This window comes from Oreochromis niloticus, linkage group LG5 (assembly GCF_001858045.2).
Source record: "Oreochromis niloticus isolate F11D_XX linkage group LG5, O_niloticus_UMD_NMBU, whole genome shotgun sequence".
Taxonomy (NCBI): Eukaryota; Metazoa; Chordata; class Actinopteri; order Cichliformes; family Cichlidae; genus Oreochromis; species Oreochromis niloticus.
This window is the reverse complement of record NC_031970.2, coordinates 23,420,190-23,435,181: the sequence shown is the minus strand read 5'-3', so window position 1 is coordinate 23,435,181 and position 14,992 is coordinate 23,420,190. Positions and strand designations below refer to the sequence as shown.

The window sequence follows — 14,992 nt, the reverse complement described above, 5'->3', positions numbered from 1 at the left end:
AAGCAAAGGTTTATATGCAGCCAGATATGTGGGAAGCATCTATAAAGTGTGAATTACTGGTGCAGAAAAAGCTCGACTACACGAGGAGAGTTAGAGTGAAAGAGAAGATGAAAAGTGGAGTAATAGGTTAATGAGTCCATAAGAGTTGGGACAGAGAAAGAGATCCTGATGAGAACAGGTGGTCAAAGAAAGGCAGCGAATGAGACGCAGTGATGGGAGACTACAGAGAAAGACACAACACACACGCACACATTAAAAGGCCCCAGATACATACCCACATGCACAACAGACAGGTAGCGCTGAGCTCACCCAGACGCAGCGCTGGCACACGGACAACTGAGCAGATGAAAACAAAACAAATTTGGAGGTGCTGCAGGTCTCCACATGAAAAGCACGAAACAGTCAAAAGATAAACCGAAGAGCTGACGTCACAGGCAAGAGGGGGAAAGACGTTTAAGTCTGTAAATATTTCTAACAATAGATTTACACCCAGTTTAAGTCCTCAGACCAATTACACCATTTCCCCTGGTGCCTGCAGCTTCGCAGTGTAAACAGTCTCTCATTTGGCAACATGCATCCAGTCTGAGAAGGAGATGAGAGGTGGAGTAAAACCACAGTGGAGTTTTGGCTGCTTAATGAGGGCAACACCCAGCACTGCGGTTTCCAAACCCTGCCAAAGGGTCAGAGAGCTCACACGAGTCCAATACGGTTGTCTAAAAATGAGGCAGTAAAGAGTATGACATGGCATATTTTTCCTTGATCTGGAAATGACAACCATGGAGATTATATTTATGCATATTTTTTTAAGTTAAGAGTCATATTTTTTATTATTTGGAACTCATCACATGTCTGCCTGTAGCTTTGATATTAATGTCTCATCTTGTGGTAACCCATTAACTCTTTTACTCCGTTGTTATTTACTTAAAAAAAATCATCCAAAATGCAGCAAAATTCAAAGAAGCATTTCTATCTTTTCAGAGTACTGCATGGAGAAATTACTGCTTCTTGTAATACTGTGGTATGTAGGTTTAAAAAAAGGAGCTTTTTTTCTGCACACATAGCAGTGTAGAAATTCTTGGAGATTGTGAGTCTGTAATTAGGCCCCTCTAACCCTAACATGAATTAAAGCGTTTGAACGGCACCCAAGAACTCAGGCACAGACAGCAGCACCAGCTGCTGCAGAGAAAACACACACCTTCCTGTCCGCATCAATCACTGCTCCCTCTTCACTTCACTCTTCCCCAACTCTATTTTATCTCCCAGCCTTTCTTCCCCTTCAGAGGCTGTCATTCACCTGCACTTTTTCTTCAGCGCCTCTCTCTCTCTCATCCACATTCACTCGGCTGAACTTTTGAGTGCAGTGCGGTTAGGAGAAGCACTGGCCTCTGAATTTCTCCTGTGGTGCTGAATCTTTGATGTGACCTCTGGGCTGTCTCTCCTCAGATGGACCCTGTCCAAAAGGCTGTGATGACGCACACCTTTGGGCCACCTATGATGAAGACAAAGCGGCCAATCATCTCCTGCAACGTCTGTCAAATACGCTTCAACTCAGAGGTATGACAACTTTCATGGACATAAAACTCCTACTAACTGACCGCTTGCAAAATCCACAACACAGACAACAGCTTTTTTTTCTAATAGCTTAGCTTAGATGAGCAGGATGCTGGGGAAAAAGTGACACTCAAACACAAAAGCATCCTAGTTTTAACTGGATTATTAATCAAGCACACTTGAATTGTGATTGTTCCTCAACCTGCTACATCAGCACCTGTGTGTCCTTTTATGCAGAGACCTTTAGGTTAAATAGCTAAAAGCTTAAGTCTGTAGTGGATGTTCAAGATTTGCACATCCACTGTGGAGTGCTTTACCACGCTGTGGAAACCAGTGCTGAATGCTTCTATAATAAAATTTAGTCTAATGTTAACAGCTCTGCTTCTAGTTTTTATTGGATTAGGGAAAGTTTTGCGTGCCAGGCTTGTTAGCCCATTATTTCAGAAGGTTTTGAGTAGTGTTGCTGCAGGATTTTAAAGTTTGGTGGGTGTAGCAGTAAATAAAAGGATGGGGTTAATAGAAAGTTAGTTGGTTAAAGACATCATGTTAAAATATTGAATATTGGAATTACTTCAATCCAGAATTGAACTTGTACTCACTGCACATGACCTTTTAAGTCTGCAGTCTGGACTTGAAGTTGGCTGGTGATTGACTGCACAGCTGGAGAAGGTGAAAACTTAGTTCACACTTTAGCAGCTCCATTTTTAGCTTGTCCACCAAAAAGTGTGGGGGAAGGAAGGGAGAGAAATACCTGCTTGCTTCACCTGTGCTGGAATTCTCACACATTCCTACATAGTAGTATTAAAGTTTCAAAGGAATGTTGTCTTAGATAAGTTCCCGATTATCCCGATTAAGTTTGAAAAACATTTCTTAGCTGTTGACAGCAAGCTTGTGACTGTAAGTGTTCCTTATCCCACTCTGACGAGGCTGTTATTGACATTTGTACGACGTGTTGGCTGGTTACAGTAAAGCAGGAGGATGGAGTCCTAGAAGTTTCTGTATTGCTGATGGGGCACATTTGTGGCACGTTATGACTAACAGGCGGCGCCTATGCCAACGCAAGGAAAGGGGGGCTGAAATAAAAGAGGCCTGAAGTGATGAAACTTTAGAGGAAAGATTCGAGTGTCCCCCATTAAGGAGGCAGTAGTGTTAACTGAAGTTGAAAAGCAAATCATTCATAATGTGGGCAGCTACTGGATGACATGACCGACGAGTCTGCGCCTGTCTACTCCTGGGTCTGTTACAGTGAGTGTGCACAGGGAATACATTTTAGTGATATAGGACTTTCTTTGCATAGAAAAATATGTATTTGGACAGACCATTTCTTGGTGAGCACACTTCTTCTCAAGCTGTATCTCTACATTTTTGTATTTATTTTGTGCCAATATTTGTGCAAAATGTGAAATAATCCCAGAAATAAAAAAACACGTCAGTTCAGGACGCAAATATCCTGTCTTGTCAACAAAACGCTGGGGCTGCATTTGAATGATTGATGCATTCGACACTGACAGAGCTTTCAAGGATGGAAAAATCCTGGTGTTTATGACTTGCCGCTGTAACCTCTAACCTAAAACATGAGCAGAAATCAAACAAAAGCCTGATATACAAGCCTGGCTAAAAATATGATTGGATTCCAGGGACGAAGTGCTAAATACTTGCACTCTAAATGCAGTGGTGTGTAAAGGACACAGGCAGGGAGGGAGTCATGTGAAACTTGTGTAACACTGCCCTGTTCTCTCTGTGAGGGGCCGCTTAATTATATCTCCCCTGCTCAAACCTTGCGTGTTCTCACATGGTCGACATTATCATTATTATTATGGGGGTGGGGTACGTGTAATAGGGAAGTGTTTTAATTCTCTTCACCATGTTCTCATTTGCATACCTGTGTGTTCACTGAAATGTGCATGTATGAAAATGCTCATGCAGGTGTGTGTGGATGGCTTATCACGTGCCCGGGACTTCTAATTCTGAGCCACCTGTTTGTCCAGCCTGCTGCTTTACTCATGAGCTGGCAGCGTGCATCTGCTCTGCTGCAGCTCTACAACACTTTCCAGAGTAACCTGAGAGTCTGGGAGCTTAAAGCATAGTGGACATTCTTTAATAATGAAGGAATACTCTACTTACAGTGCCGTACTTGGCTTACTCATGCTGTCTGGTCTGTGCCGTGGCTCTTAAGGGAATACGAAGCGAAAGCAAATTGCTTGATGGTGGTCACTGGGAGTCAGGTGCCTATCACTGCTGCTCCACTGTAGTCCCACACGCTGTAATTATAACACCGCAATTCATTTGAGGCCACAGAGGACAGATTAGCCTGCCAGTGTGTTCAGCTCAGCTCTGCTGCAAGGTTGACGTCACACCATGCTGCATTAGCCATCGTCACCACTGCTGTAACATGCTGGACACCTCTCTCTCCCTTTCCCCATCTCTCCTTGTCCTCCTCGGGCAGATACAAAATCATGTTTCATTACTGTCTCCCATCAATCTGGCAACTTTTCTCTTTTCTTTTTCCTCATCGGTTTTCATGTTTCCACTTCTCCCTCTGTGGGGGTATACTCTATACCGTGTCTTTCTCTTCACCTCTCAAGCCTCTTTCCACCCCCTCTTCCTGTCACTGCTGTCTGTCCTCAGTAGATTTGGCTGCTAGACCAGCTCTATCTGCTTTCAGTGCCTTTTGTCGGTTTATAGATAAAACATCAAAGCACATCCTGCTTATAGAGAAAAAGGATTTTAGGGACATTCACTTGCTCTCATTTTCTCCTTAAATCCCATTCCCACTTCTTCATTCATCTAAATTCTCCTTTCCGTTGGCTCTCACTCAGCTTCTCTCCATCCATTTCACCTCCTATGCCCAACATAGTTTCTGTTTTATCATATATTGTATTATTTACCTTTCTTCTTACATAAAATACCCTCACTGACATTAATTACTTTGGATCCTGTAATGTACTGTGGCCCCACTTCTGATGCTGTCAGGATGTTTTCATGCATGAATGGATGGCAGCCCTTCATTGATTTCTTGACATTGAAGGTCATTAGGACAATGAAAGTATCAAAGCACAAGCAGCAAGAAAACTGTTGGGTTGCAGAAAAAGATAAAAAAAACAAAAACAAAACATGAAGGCCGGCAGCACAGAGCCTGGGTTACAACAAGAGAGGCCACTGGCTATTTCGGCCTTCGGAGCTCTCTGTCCTTTGTTTGTCGAGTTGTAGGCCCCTCATCTCCTGCCTAATTGCAGGGAAGCACCAGCTGGGGGAGTAGAGTTACACAGGCAGAGCTATATCTGCCTTTCTGTCATCACCAATCAGGATGAGGGCTATATGGGTAACTATCATTGGCAGTTAATACCACAGGCTTACAGAGGCATGCTGGACACGTCCCAGTCGACCCTTTGCCTCAGAGCCCCAACATGTACCTGGCACACGCCTCATGTGGGTTTCTCAGCCTTTCTATTGACATAATGAAACAGATCTAATTCCAGAAGGTGTTTGCATGAGCATAAACATGCACATAGAGTCACACACACAGTGTCATATTACTGTATTAATAAGGAGCTTACAGGAACTATATTTGTACCCTAACACCTCACCCTTTCCTTTGATTTCACTTGATGGTGACATGGACATGAATATCTGAACTTGGAGGCTTACACTGATTTCTGTATCAGCGAGGAATATTTTCGGATGTAAATCATGCACCACATGATTTACATCGAATGCCAAAGTGAAATACCAGCACAGCAAACCTTTTGTGTAATGAGGCAGAAAGTAAGGGCATTGAGATTAGTGCCCAGTGGACATATTTGTAATAATTGTAACCGCAAACCTTAACCTCTATCAAAAAAAAACAAGATAGTGTTTATGAATATGCAGAATCTGTAGAGAGGTTTCTAGTACAGGAACTTGTACAGTTGGAAGACAGAACAGGAAGTTATGGTCTGAATAGCTGCCGGTTACACTGGAAGCTCAAAAGAACAAGCTGTGACCTCAGTGCTCTAAAAAATAAACAATTACAACTAAAATAAGTACGGCTTATGTAGAAAGTGGTAAGCTCATGAAATATTGTCTTTTCTGTGACTTTTTAGCAATAAAAGCCTCAGTGATGAAGTCATATAACTGACATATAAAATGTTTGTAAAAGGAGCCTTAATGCAGCTCTGATATGGCTATGAATGTGCACACATTACACGTTAAATCTGTGTGTTTTCCAGGGAATCCTTCACTTCATAGGTGGGAGGAAGTGAGGAAATGGCAGACCTATAATACATAACTTGTCTCCTGTTGGATCCTGAAAACTGAAATGTAAAATCCCACATCCCCACGGTAGATCTTTAAATGCCCATACCTCTTTATGCTCCCTTGGAGGATCAGCTTGGAACTGATCCTCTTAAGTGCACATTCGTGGATGCAAACTTTTCGCCCAGCAACTGACTGTCAACTGTCACACCTCACCCACAGCCCCCCAGCCCATTTCAGATTATCCCACCGCTCAATAATCATCATCAGCTCAGCAGGCCAGTGCTGTGATTACAGCAGTGCTGAAGGAAGACAAGAATATTCTGGAGACTAATCTTTGCTGACGGCCTCATCAGTGGTGCATCATTACCCGTCACAAAAAACAGCTCAACAGACGTTGCATTACTCCTTCAGCCTCTATACATGTTTCTGCACTCATACAGAAACTTGAAAGAAGACAATCATGTTTCTAGTCTCCATACCAAAGATTTAAATGGGGTACAAGATTGCAAGATGGTAAATAACACTTAATAAGCCTATATGAGATACTTCATTTGATGATCTATTAGAATCTGCTTGGTTCAATATGGAGAAAAGACAACCAAGGTGGTGGGCATGTGGAAATAAGGACATGAACATGCCATGTTAAAGTGCCATGTGCTTTACTCTTGTTTTTCAGAGCCAGGCAGAAGCCCACTATAAAGGGAACCGTCATGCTCGAAGGGTGAAGGGTATCGAGACTTCCAAAACAACCCGTCTCCAGGATGGTGACAAGCAACACCATCCCCCTCCTGCTTCACCCTCCCCACCAGGCCCTTTACCATCCAGCCCTGAGCCTGATCCTAACAATAATAAACAGGGTAAGCATCGCCTCTCAAATACAGGAACCTGTCATGAAATGTAAAGTGAAAGTATTGGCAAACTGGTTTATCTAAAAAATATATTTTTTCACATCAGGAGAGTCTGAAGGTTCATTTTGTTTTTTCCTAAATTATTCACTAACAGGAGATCTTTGTGCTGTTTTCAGATGACAATCAGTCCTGTCCCAACTCTAAAGAGTCACCGTCAACCCCTAGCTGCCTTCCTACTTCCACACCAAGCTCAGCAGATACAGAGTGCCCCCTCTTGCCTTCTGTCAACACGCCTTTGCCACCGTCTCCTTCCCCTTCTGCAGCCCTCAGTACACCCTCTGTGGATTCAGCAGCACCAGCAGCAGCTGGTCTTCCTGACACCCCGTCCCCAGCACCCAGCCCATCTTCAGGAGAGTCGGAGGAAGAGAAAGCCAAAAAGCTTCTCTACTGCTCCCTTTGCAAAGTGGCTGTTAATTCCCTCTCACAACTGGAGGCACACAACAAAGGTTAGTCCCAGGGGAAGTGGACAAATTGTGCAGCTTTCAGAAGCGTCTTCAGAAACACTGAAAAATGCCTCTTTAGAAGTTATTCTTCACTTGTTCTGAGTGTCATGTTTGAAGAAGTGAAGCAGCTGCGTTACTGCCACTTAGTGGTGAGAATGTCAGGTTAAAACATGGTAAATGGCAATTGATAAAAACCTTAACACACAGCACCTACACTTAATATTGTCTCACTCAATTATCTATCATAAAGTCCATTTACTGGCTGTTCTGGAGTTTTTAGTCTTGTTACATAATCCTCTGGAAGTTTAAAAAGCTGGTGTTCAGATTTCGGTTGTTTTTTATTCATTTATTTATTTATTTTAACCACTTGAACAACTTCTTATCCATATGGGAGACTCTTGCTTTTGGATACATCAGACAAACAACAACAAAGATTGGAGGGGAAAAAAATCCTGGAAGATGCTCACTCTAGTATTCTTTTTGTTGTTCCTAGGTACCAAACACAAAACTATTCTGGAGGCTCGAAGTGGACTGGGACCGATTAAAGCTTACCCACGCTTGGGTCCTAAACCCAGCCCTGAGCAGGGAGGGGAGCTCTCCTCTGACCCTAACACTCAGGAACGCACCTTCCACTGTGAGATCTGCAACGTCAGAGTCAACTCTGAGCTGCAGCTTAAACAGGTGAGGAAAACACCTCAAAATAGACCCTGAGTGAATTATATGATCCCATATCTGATTTTTTGTTTTTTTATTTAATGTTCCAGCATATATCTAGCCGGAGGCACCGCGATGGAGTCGCAGGGAAACCTAATCCTCTTCTCAGTCGGCACAAGAAGCGCACAGACTTTATGGTATGTGCTCATTTTTATTTACATGCAACACTTCTCCCTCATAAAATCATCCTCATTTAGGTTTAATCTTAAAAGGATCAACAGCTGAAGTCGTTTCTCTATTTGTTTGTTTTTAAAGGAACTTCCAAAAACCCTAGGGGCTGGACTTTTACCAAATCCTCTGGCTGTTGCTGCAGCAATGGCAGCAGCAGCGTCCTCAAATCAGCTGGCACTACGTCCTCCCGGCCCAGCCTCCCATCCTCATCCTCACCCCCATCACCACCTCCTACAGGGAACACCCCTCAGCCTGCTGAGGCCAGCCCCAGGACCCATCCGCACCACACATGGGCCAATCCTCTTCACTCCTTATTAATGCTGAAAGAGCGAGGACAAATCAGGAAGAAGCACACTGTGAATCGGAGGCCGGTAACCACGTGCCATCAAGAGCCAAACCAGCTGGTGTTTCTCCAGCTGGTTTTTCAGGATGATAAAAACATGAACATGGCTCTTAATGGCGCATTGTGTAGCGATATACGTTTCCATCCTCTCCAGTTTCCATCAAGCATGGACTTCTTTGAGCATCCTCCAGTCTGCAGCTGACTAAATACCTGCATCTGTCATAAGATCCACTACATTGGACTGAAAACCCTACCTCTCTTAAGTTTATGGTTCATCTGCAAGGATTCATTACATATCCAAACGTTAACAAACATGCCCGCTGCAGTTAGGTGTAGTAGTTGCCTCTGATGTTAGCTGGTATCCATACTGTAGCTGTAAGAGTATAGTGGATTGTACCACTGTAATTTTTTCTATTTTTATTTTTTGCTTTTGTAGCCTATGAAGAGAAGAAGGTGCCCACAGTGATGATACAATGTCTGCAGTTTCTGGCAAACATTTTCACAGCTGGCTTTTGTCTGTATTGTGTCAGGTTTACAGAAATAAGGGGTGATAAGAAGAACAGGAAATACATAGTTGTTACAGGAAGTCTTAAAGCAGAAGTGAGTATTAAGTAATGGTAATCATAGATCATTGGCTACCGATGCACTATGCAGCTCTTGGTGTTTATTCTTAGGGTTCTAAGAGGAACCACAAGTTTAGACATTATAAGAAACAGAGAACAAGAGGAAATACCCGTGCTAACTCTGTTAAATCCCCTAAACTGTTTTTCTGATGATCTTCTGATTATCCCCAAGTCATCACAGATCGTGTACATAAAAGTCTCACAAAGCACACAAGCGGTGAGAAATATAAGTGAAAATGTCTTCATTATTTTATCATCTACACAACACTGTGGAAAACAGAAAATTTTCAGTGTCTTAATGGACTGACTTTCACAAGCCGAGCACAGCAGGACAGTCGTTGACTCATGGCTTCTATTGCAGTTTGTGCACATTAAAAAGACTGCATTTCACCACTATCTGAATGAAGTGGAAACAGTGTGATGAAAGACACCAGCATTGAAGCAAAAAGGACCACATGCACAGATGGGAAGTTGTATGCAAAAAAAAACTTTTTTGACAGTGTTACAGGTTTGTGTTGGGATAAAAATGTTTTGTTTGTCTGCTCTGCCTCGTGTGCTCCAATCTGCATCACCCAAAGTATCCCAGTGAAAACTGTTGGCTTGCGAAACTTTAGAGGGAAGCTTTAGGAAATGGAAACTGTAGCAATACTTTAAGCACTCCTGCTAACTTTTCTTGTCAACTGCAATAAAAAATGTCTTCAAATGTGATAAATGTTATTTAGGATTAGGGTACTGAAACGTTGCTGTAAACGTAGATTAATAAAAAATAATAATAAATGGTTCAAGTCTGGGATTCCTAAATGTTAAATCTAAGTAAAATTATATATATTAAAAAAATCATTAAACTGAATTTATGGTTATAACAAGTGGTGACTGGTGTTTTTTTTCCCAGTTATTTTAAGTGTGCTGCAACACATAAACAGGAAATCTCACAATCAGAAGGCAAGAAAACTAAAGAGAATAACATCCCCCCAATCAACATATGAAAAGAAAGGTGGAAGTCGTCAACTTTACGGTGAGAAAATTTAACTGCATTTTATTAGAAATGTTTGAAAGTCTGAAGTTTGAAAATATCACCTAGGTTAGAGCTCTTATGAAACTAAACCTTAATTAGTTTATCAACTTTCTGTTAAGTTAAAATGAAAGTAAACGCTGATTGTTGGTTTTGTCTGTTTTGTTACTGCATTTTGTTGAGGCAGATATTCCTTTAATAACCTATTATTAATAATAATTTTAAGTATTATTACAATATTTAACCATCTGTTCCCAAATAAGCAGCTAAATAGTCATTTCCTCTAGTGAAAACTGCAGGTTTTTTTAGTTGAGAACTTTGTTTGAAAGCCAGAACAGTGTCACTGCAGATAGTTAAATTGTTTTGTTTACAATTGTCATAATTATGTTTCTTTACTAACCATCAAAACCCAAATGATTACATTTGTTCACTTCACTGCACTGCCCGAAACCTCGAGGATTAGCTAACATTGAAAATTTTTGAGGTGAGGGCAGGCAACAGGATTTTGTTTACTTATATTCTGATTCCTATCTTCTGTTTATATTAGTTGACAGAATAATGATGAATCAAACAAACCAAACCAAGGACGCTCTCTCCTGCTACAGTCCTTCTGTTGAAATCTACCGGTACTTTGCCGCTCTGTGGGGATGTGCTGTAACCATCACGGGTACGGTGGGGAACCTGATGACTATTCTGGCTTTTGCCTTTGACCCACGTCTGAGGACTCGCTTCAATGTGCTCATTGTCAACTTGGCTGCAACTGATCTCTTGTACTGCACCATCCTGCAGCCCTTCTCCATCGACTCCTACCTGCACCTCAGGTGGCGCAGCAGTGAGCTGTGGTGCAGAGTCTTCGGCCTGCTCGTCTGCCTCTCCAACTCGGTTTCCATTTTCACTCTCTGCCTGATAGCATTGAGTAGATATCTCCTGGTTGCAAAGAGAGTTATGTTTGACCGTGTTTTTTCTAAACGTGGTCTTGTTTTACTCCTCGTCTCTGCGTGGACGTTCAGCCTGGTCAGCTTTGGTCCACTCTGGTCTGTCTATGTGTTTGTGCCACAGGTGTGCACATGCAGCTTCCATCGTACCCGGGGTCGTCCTTACACCACCATCCTGCTAGCATTCGGCTTTCTTGTTGGCCTGAGCTGTGTTGGTGCATTCTACCTGCTCATTTACAAACATGTCCTGGTTGCAACACAAGCTCTGCTCCGCTACAGGTTCAGCCAACAGTCATCCATCAGGAAACCAACACCAGCTCAAGAGACTAACGATAGCAGTGTAAATTCTGTCATAACAAACTCGTGCGGCCAGGCAGAACTGGTTCAGGGCATAGAGGCAGCTGGTGAAAAGTCCTGCCAGTCTTCTCAAAGTTCACTTAAGACCTTAAAAACTGAGCCCCCATCTGAAGCTGACCTTGCACCACCTACTCCCACAAATGCAGCGCTGGCATCACACTCGACAGTTGCAGTGGATGAAAAGGAAATTAAGCACATAACACGGATGTGCTTAACTGTTTTTCTGTGCTTTGTGCTCAGCTATGTCCCCTTTCTGCTGCTCAACACAGCCGACAAACTGAACCACGCCCCTCAGTTACTATACATGTTCTTTACAAACCTCACTTGGCTCAACAGCTGCATCAACCCCGTGCTCTATGCTGTCATGAATCGCAAGTTTCGACAGGCCTATCACATGCTGCTCACCAAGGCTGCTGAACCTTTCACCCACCTGTGTATCCATCACACAGATCAGAGTTGATAAAACTTAAAGCAGACATTATAAGATGGGAGACATGCTAAGAATGTTGAGCTGAAATCAATGGAAGAATTTCAAAACAGCAAAAATATCAGCATCAATTTCTCTTCAGGGTGGAAAAAACTTTTTAAAACTTTATTTTCGGGGGGTGAGAGCATTTTTTTAAAATCTTGTTTCTATTCTGTACATAGGGTTTATGACAGGGCATTTTCAGCCTTGCAGTACAAAAATATGTGTAGTTCAAATTTTCCTCATTTTAAATGCCATAAAAGGTTACTAATGTAAATAAACAATTTGCTCTAAATGGACATGACTTCATTTTGAATCTTTGCAAACTTTGTACCAAATCTCAAAATTGCCCTGTTGTGTGTCTGTCTCAGCCATAGTTCAATAACTACTAACTTTTAGAAAGAAAAAAAATCATAATCACCCCTGGCATAATTGTATATCTGTTATAGTAACACACATAGAATTATTCCAAGATAACAATATCTTTCTATACATATATTTCTAAAAATTTGGACATGTAATATTATTTGTTAAAAAAAATCTAAAAAAAAAAAAAAAAATAGCTGTCTATGGTGTGCCAATTTTAAATTGGGCAATTCCAATTGGAGAGCAATATTTAGCTAAAGGGCCCCATTCAAGGTTATGTAGCTGAGGAGCCACATGAATCCCATGACACTCATACAGATTAAGTTTTGTTGACCTCATGTTTAAAATGTATATTTCTCAATATAATTACAAAACCTTATGTAAATGTATCTTACAAAGTGATGACATTTAAGTTATTAGTGCCACGGTTATAAACTGTGCATAAGTGTGATGAATGCGTACCTTATTTGGAGAAGAAAGAACTGAAGGAGAAATGAGTAGAAGAGACTATAAAGAAGTGATAGAGAGCAAATTTACAAGGATCCAAGCAGAATATAAGAGAAGGTAAATCAACTGGAAATGTTGCATTAAAATAGAAATTAAAAATATCACTCAGGTATCTTGATGACTTCAGTGTGAGTACCAGCTCTACTGAATGTCTACCCACTATTAAGTATTAGGATATGCTGATGCTGGGCTTACCTATTAAAACTATTATTATTACTACTTTTTTAAAAAGAATAATAACTCAGTAATTTAAAAAAACAATAATAATCCTTAATCATCTTTACTTTGGTAATTTATTACATTGACATTAACCTATTGTCTACCATTTTCCAAAGAGGTATCATGAAAAGAAGAATGAAGGAAACTGAAAAGTGTGTTAACTGTTCAATTCATAACATCTCTAAAAGTGTATTTTTTAACAAAAATCATATTCATTAATGTTGTGCATATTTCTTAAAGTGAAATTAAAATGCATTTTTCAAAGATGTTAAAATACATGAATGTAATCATGAGATTGAGTGCATGAGCTACGAAGAATCAAAGTTCTTTCTGAAATTTAGGCGTCATTTAATAAGTGAAAGTTTATTTGTTGCGATCAGTACATTTGATTGATGTATTGTTGATGCAAAGAATGACTTTCTCTATCGATGTTTAAATAAATACTTCACATATTTGGGCCCTCAGCACCATTTCTGTCCCTTAGTGTGACATAATGTTCTCTGGTGTGACTTTCATAAAATTACCAAAAAAATGCTTCTTTTTTTAACTTCTTTTTTTCTATCATTATCTCACCTGTTAAGGAGAAGATGGGGTACATACAGACATATACAGTATAGATGTACATACATAGTAAGATGCTTGAACTGCTCAAATAACGCCTGGAGTAAATCTGAAATATTGGTTTTTAGCTGTAAAGCATCCTCACTTTGATGGCGAGCTTTATAAAGCACATATATCACTATATTTAATGTTTTGTGTGTTTTATTGGCACAAAAGGAGGGTAAATGTGTAATGAAAACTGGTATTGGATTGTCTAACTTTCATTTTAATGATTTGGGACAGAATTTCAAAATCAGGTTGTAGGTTACAAATGTAGATAAATGTTATTAAACGTTCATCAATCAGAATATCACCTCTGTCTTATCCTTTATTTCATTAATTAAAAGATGGCAATATTTCCAAGGTGGAAAAAAAAGTTAGATTTAGTTTTAGTGTCCCCTAATTAATTTAAACAACTTTGGTATTAGTTTACTTTTATTCACACTGAAGTAATTAGACACATAACATTTCTTGCCCTTTTTAAATTTGAACATTCGAAGCGAGTAAACAATTGTCTCCCATTTCATAGGTTGCATTTGCATGTGCTTGTCTTCTTGTCACAGGTTTAGGACATAGTCAGAGAGCAGTTCTGCTGTTTCCACGTGTTAGTGAAGCCTACACCTCCCCCTGGTGGTCATCTTCAAGAAGCGTTAACCTGTCAACTGTGCTGATGAGCTTTGTGACAAGTCATATTACTTAGCAGACTGTTTGTAAAAGCTTTTCACATCCACAGAGTAGTGGACTTTTGTGACACTGAAAGAGTTCACTCCCCACCCCCTAATACTCATGTACATGTATTTGCCGTAAGAAAAAAAAATCATAAAGTCTTTATACAACTTAGTTTCACTTCATATATTTCCCTTTGTAGTCCACACCCCACATGTAGTACTTTGCTACCCACCAGTGGGGCCTGCCCCTAAGTCTGAGAACGACCGTTGTTGTGGTTTCTGCTGCTAATTTTACCCACTTTCACCTTGCTTGGTCTTCTGGGAGAGGTGGTGGGCACACTGGCTTTCATTTGATTCTGGTTTTAAACTTAGGGAGGATTTTTCTTCACTTCTCCAAAACTGAAATGATCTAGATTCAGTTGCTTCCGTCTCTTCCATCTTGTTCATATGTATGACTCAAAGTAGGTTTAGCTCAACAGAACCTGCAACGCTTAAAAATATTTTCACAGAGCAGAAAATGTCAGAAAGCAGCGACAGAGCCAAGGCACATCCGTCCACTTTGATCAAATAAAGAATAGAATTTCATTTGAAACTAAAGGTTTTATTAATCAGTCACAAAGTTATTAGGAACATCAGGGGGGCAACAAGAAATAATCACAAATGTGTAAATCGTGCAGCTGCTCAGAGTAACATCAGGCTGCTTTTCTCCTCTCAAATTGTGTACAGGAGCATGTGTGACAGTGAGTAACCATGGTTACAGGGGACGCTCTGAAACTCATGATCCCCAGTAAAAGATCTCAGGTTATTATATCCCTCTAAAATAAAGGCTGGGCTCAAATACTGAAACCTAGTTATATATATATATATATATAT

The 14,992-nt window shown here is 40.7% G+C and overlaps 2 protein-coding genes across 3 annotated transcripts in view; both read left to right on the top strand.

The window, feature by feature from the left end:
* Positions 1-9,865, top strand: part of LOC100702076 (zinc finger protein 385A) — a 28,171-nt gene extending 18,306 nt beyond the window's left edge. For both annotated transcript variants that reach the window (XM_013269222.3, XM_013269223.3), the window contains exons 3-8: positions 1,444-1,554; positions 6,464-6,644; positions 6,812-7,141; positions 7,632-7,819; positions 7,903-7,989; positions 8,108-9,865. In XM_013269222.3, coding sequence (XP_013124676.1) covers positions 1,444-1,554; positions 6,464-6,644; positions 6,812-7,141; positions 7,632-7,819; positions 7,903-7,989; positions 8,108-8,341 — 1,131 coding nt within the window. In that variant the 3' untranslated portion in view covers positions 8,342-9,865. The remainder of the gene's footprint in view (positions 1-1,443; positions 1,555-6,463; positions 6,645-6,811; positions 7,142-7,631; positions 7,820-7,902; positions 7,990-8,107) is intronic.
* Positions 9,866-9,934: 69 nt separating this feature from the next.
* Positions 9,935-13,580, top strand: LOC100701805 (G-protein coupled receptor 84-like). Its single transcript, XM_003441309.5, has 2 exons — positions 9,935-10,004; positions 10,549-13,580. Exon 2 carries the CDS (start codon positions 10,560-10,562, stop codon positions 11,751-11,753), a length of 1,194 nt encoding a protein of 397 aa, XP_003441357.1. The 5' UTR covers positions 9,935-10,004; positions 10,549-10,559; the 3' UTR covers positions 11,754-13,580.
* The last annotated feature ends 1,412 nt before the right edge of the window (positions 13,581-14,992 follow it).

Bases quoted from the DNA above. Each gene is read 5' to 3' on its own strand.
- LOC100701805 (XM_003441309.5), top strand. From the start codon at position 10,560: ATGATGAATCAAACAAACCAAACCAAGGACGCTCTCTCCTGCTACAGT.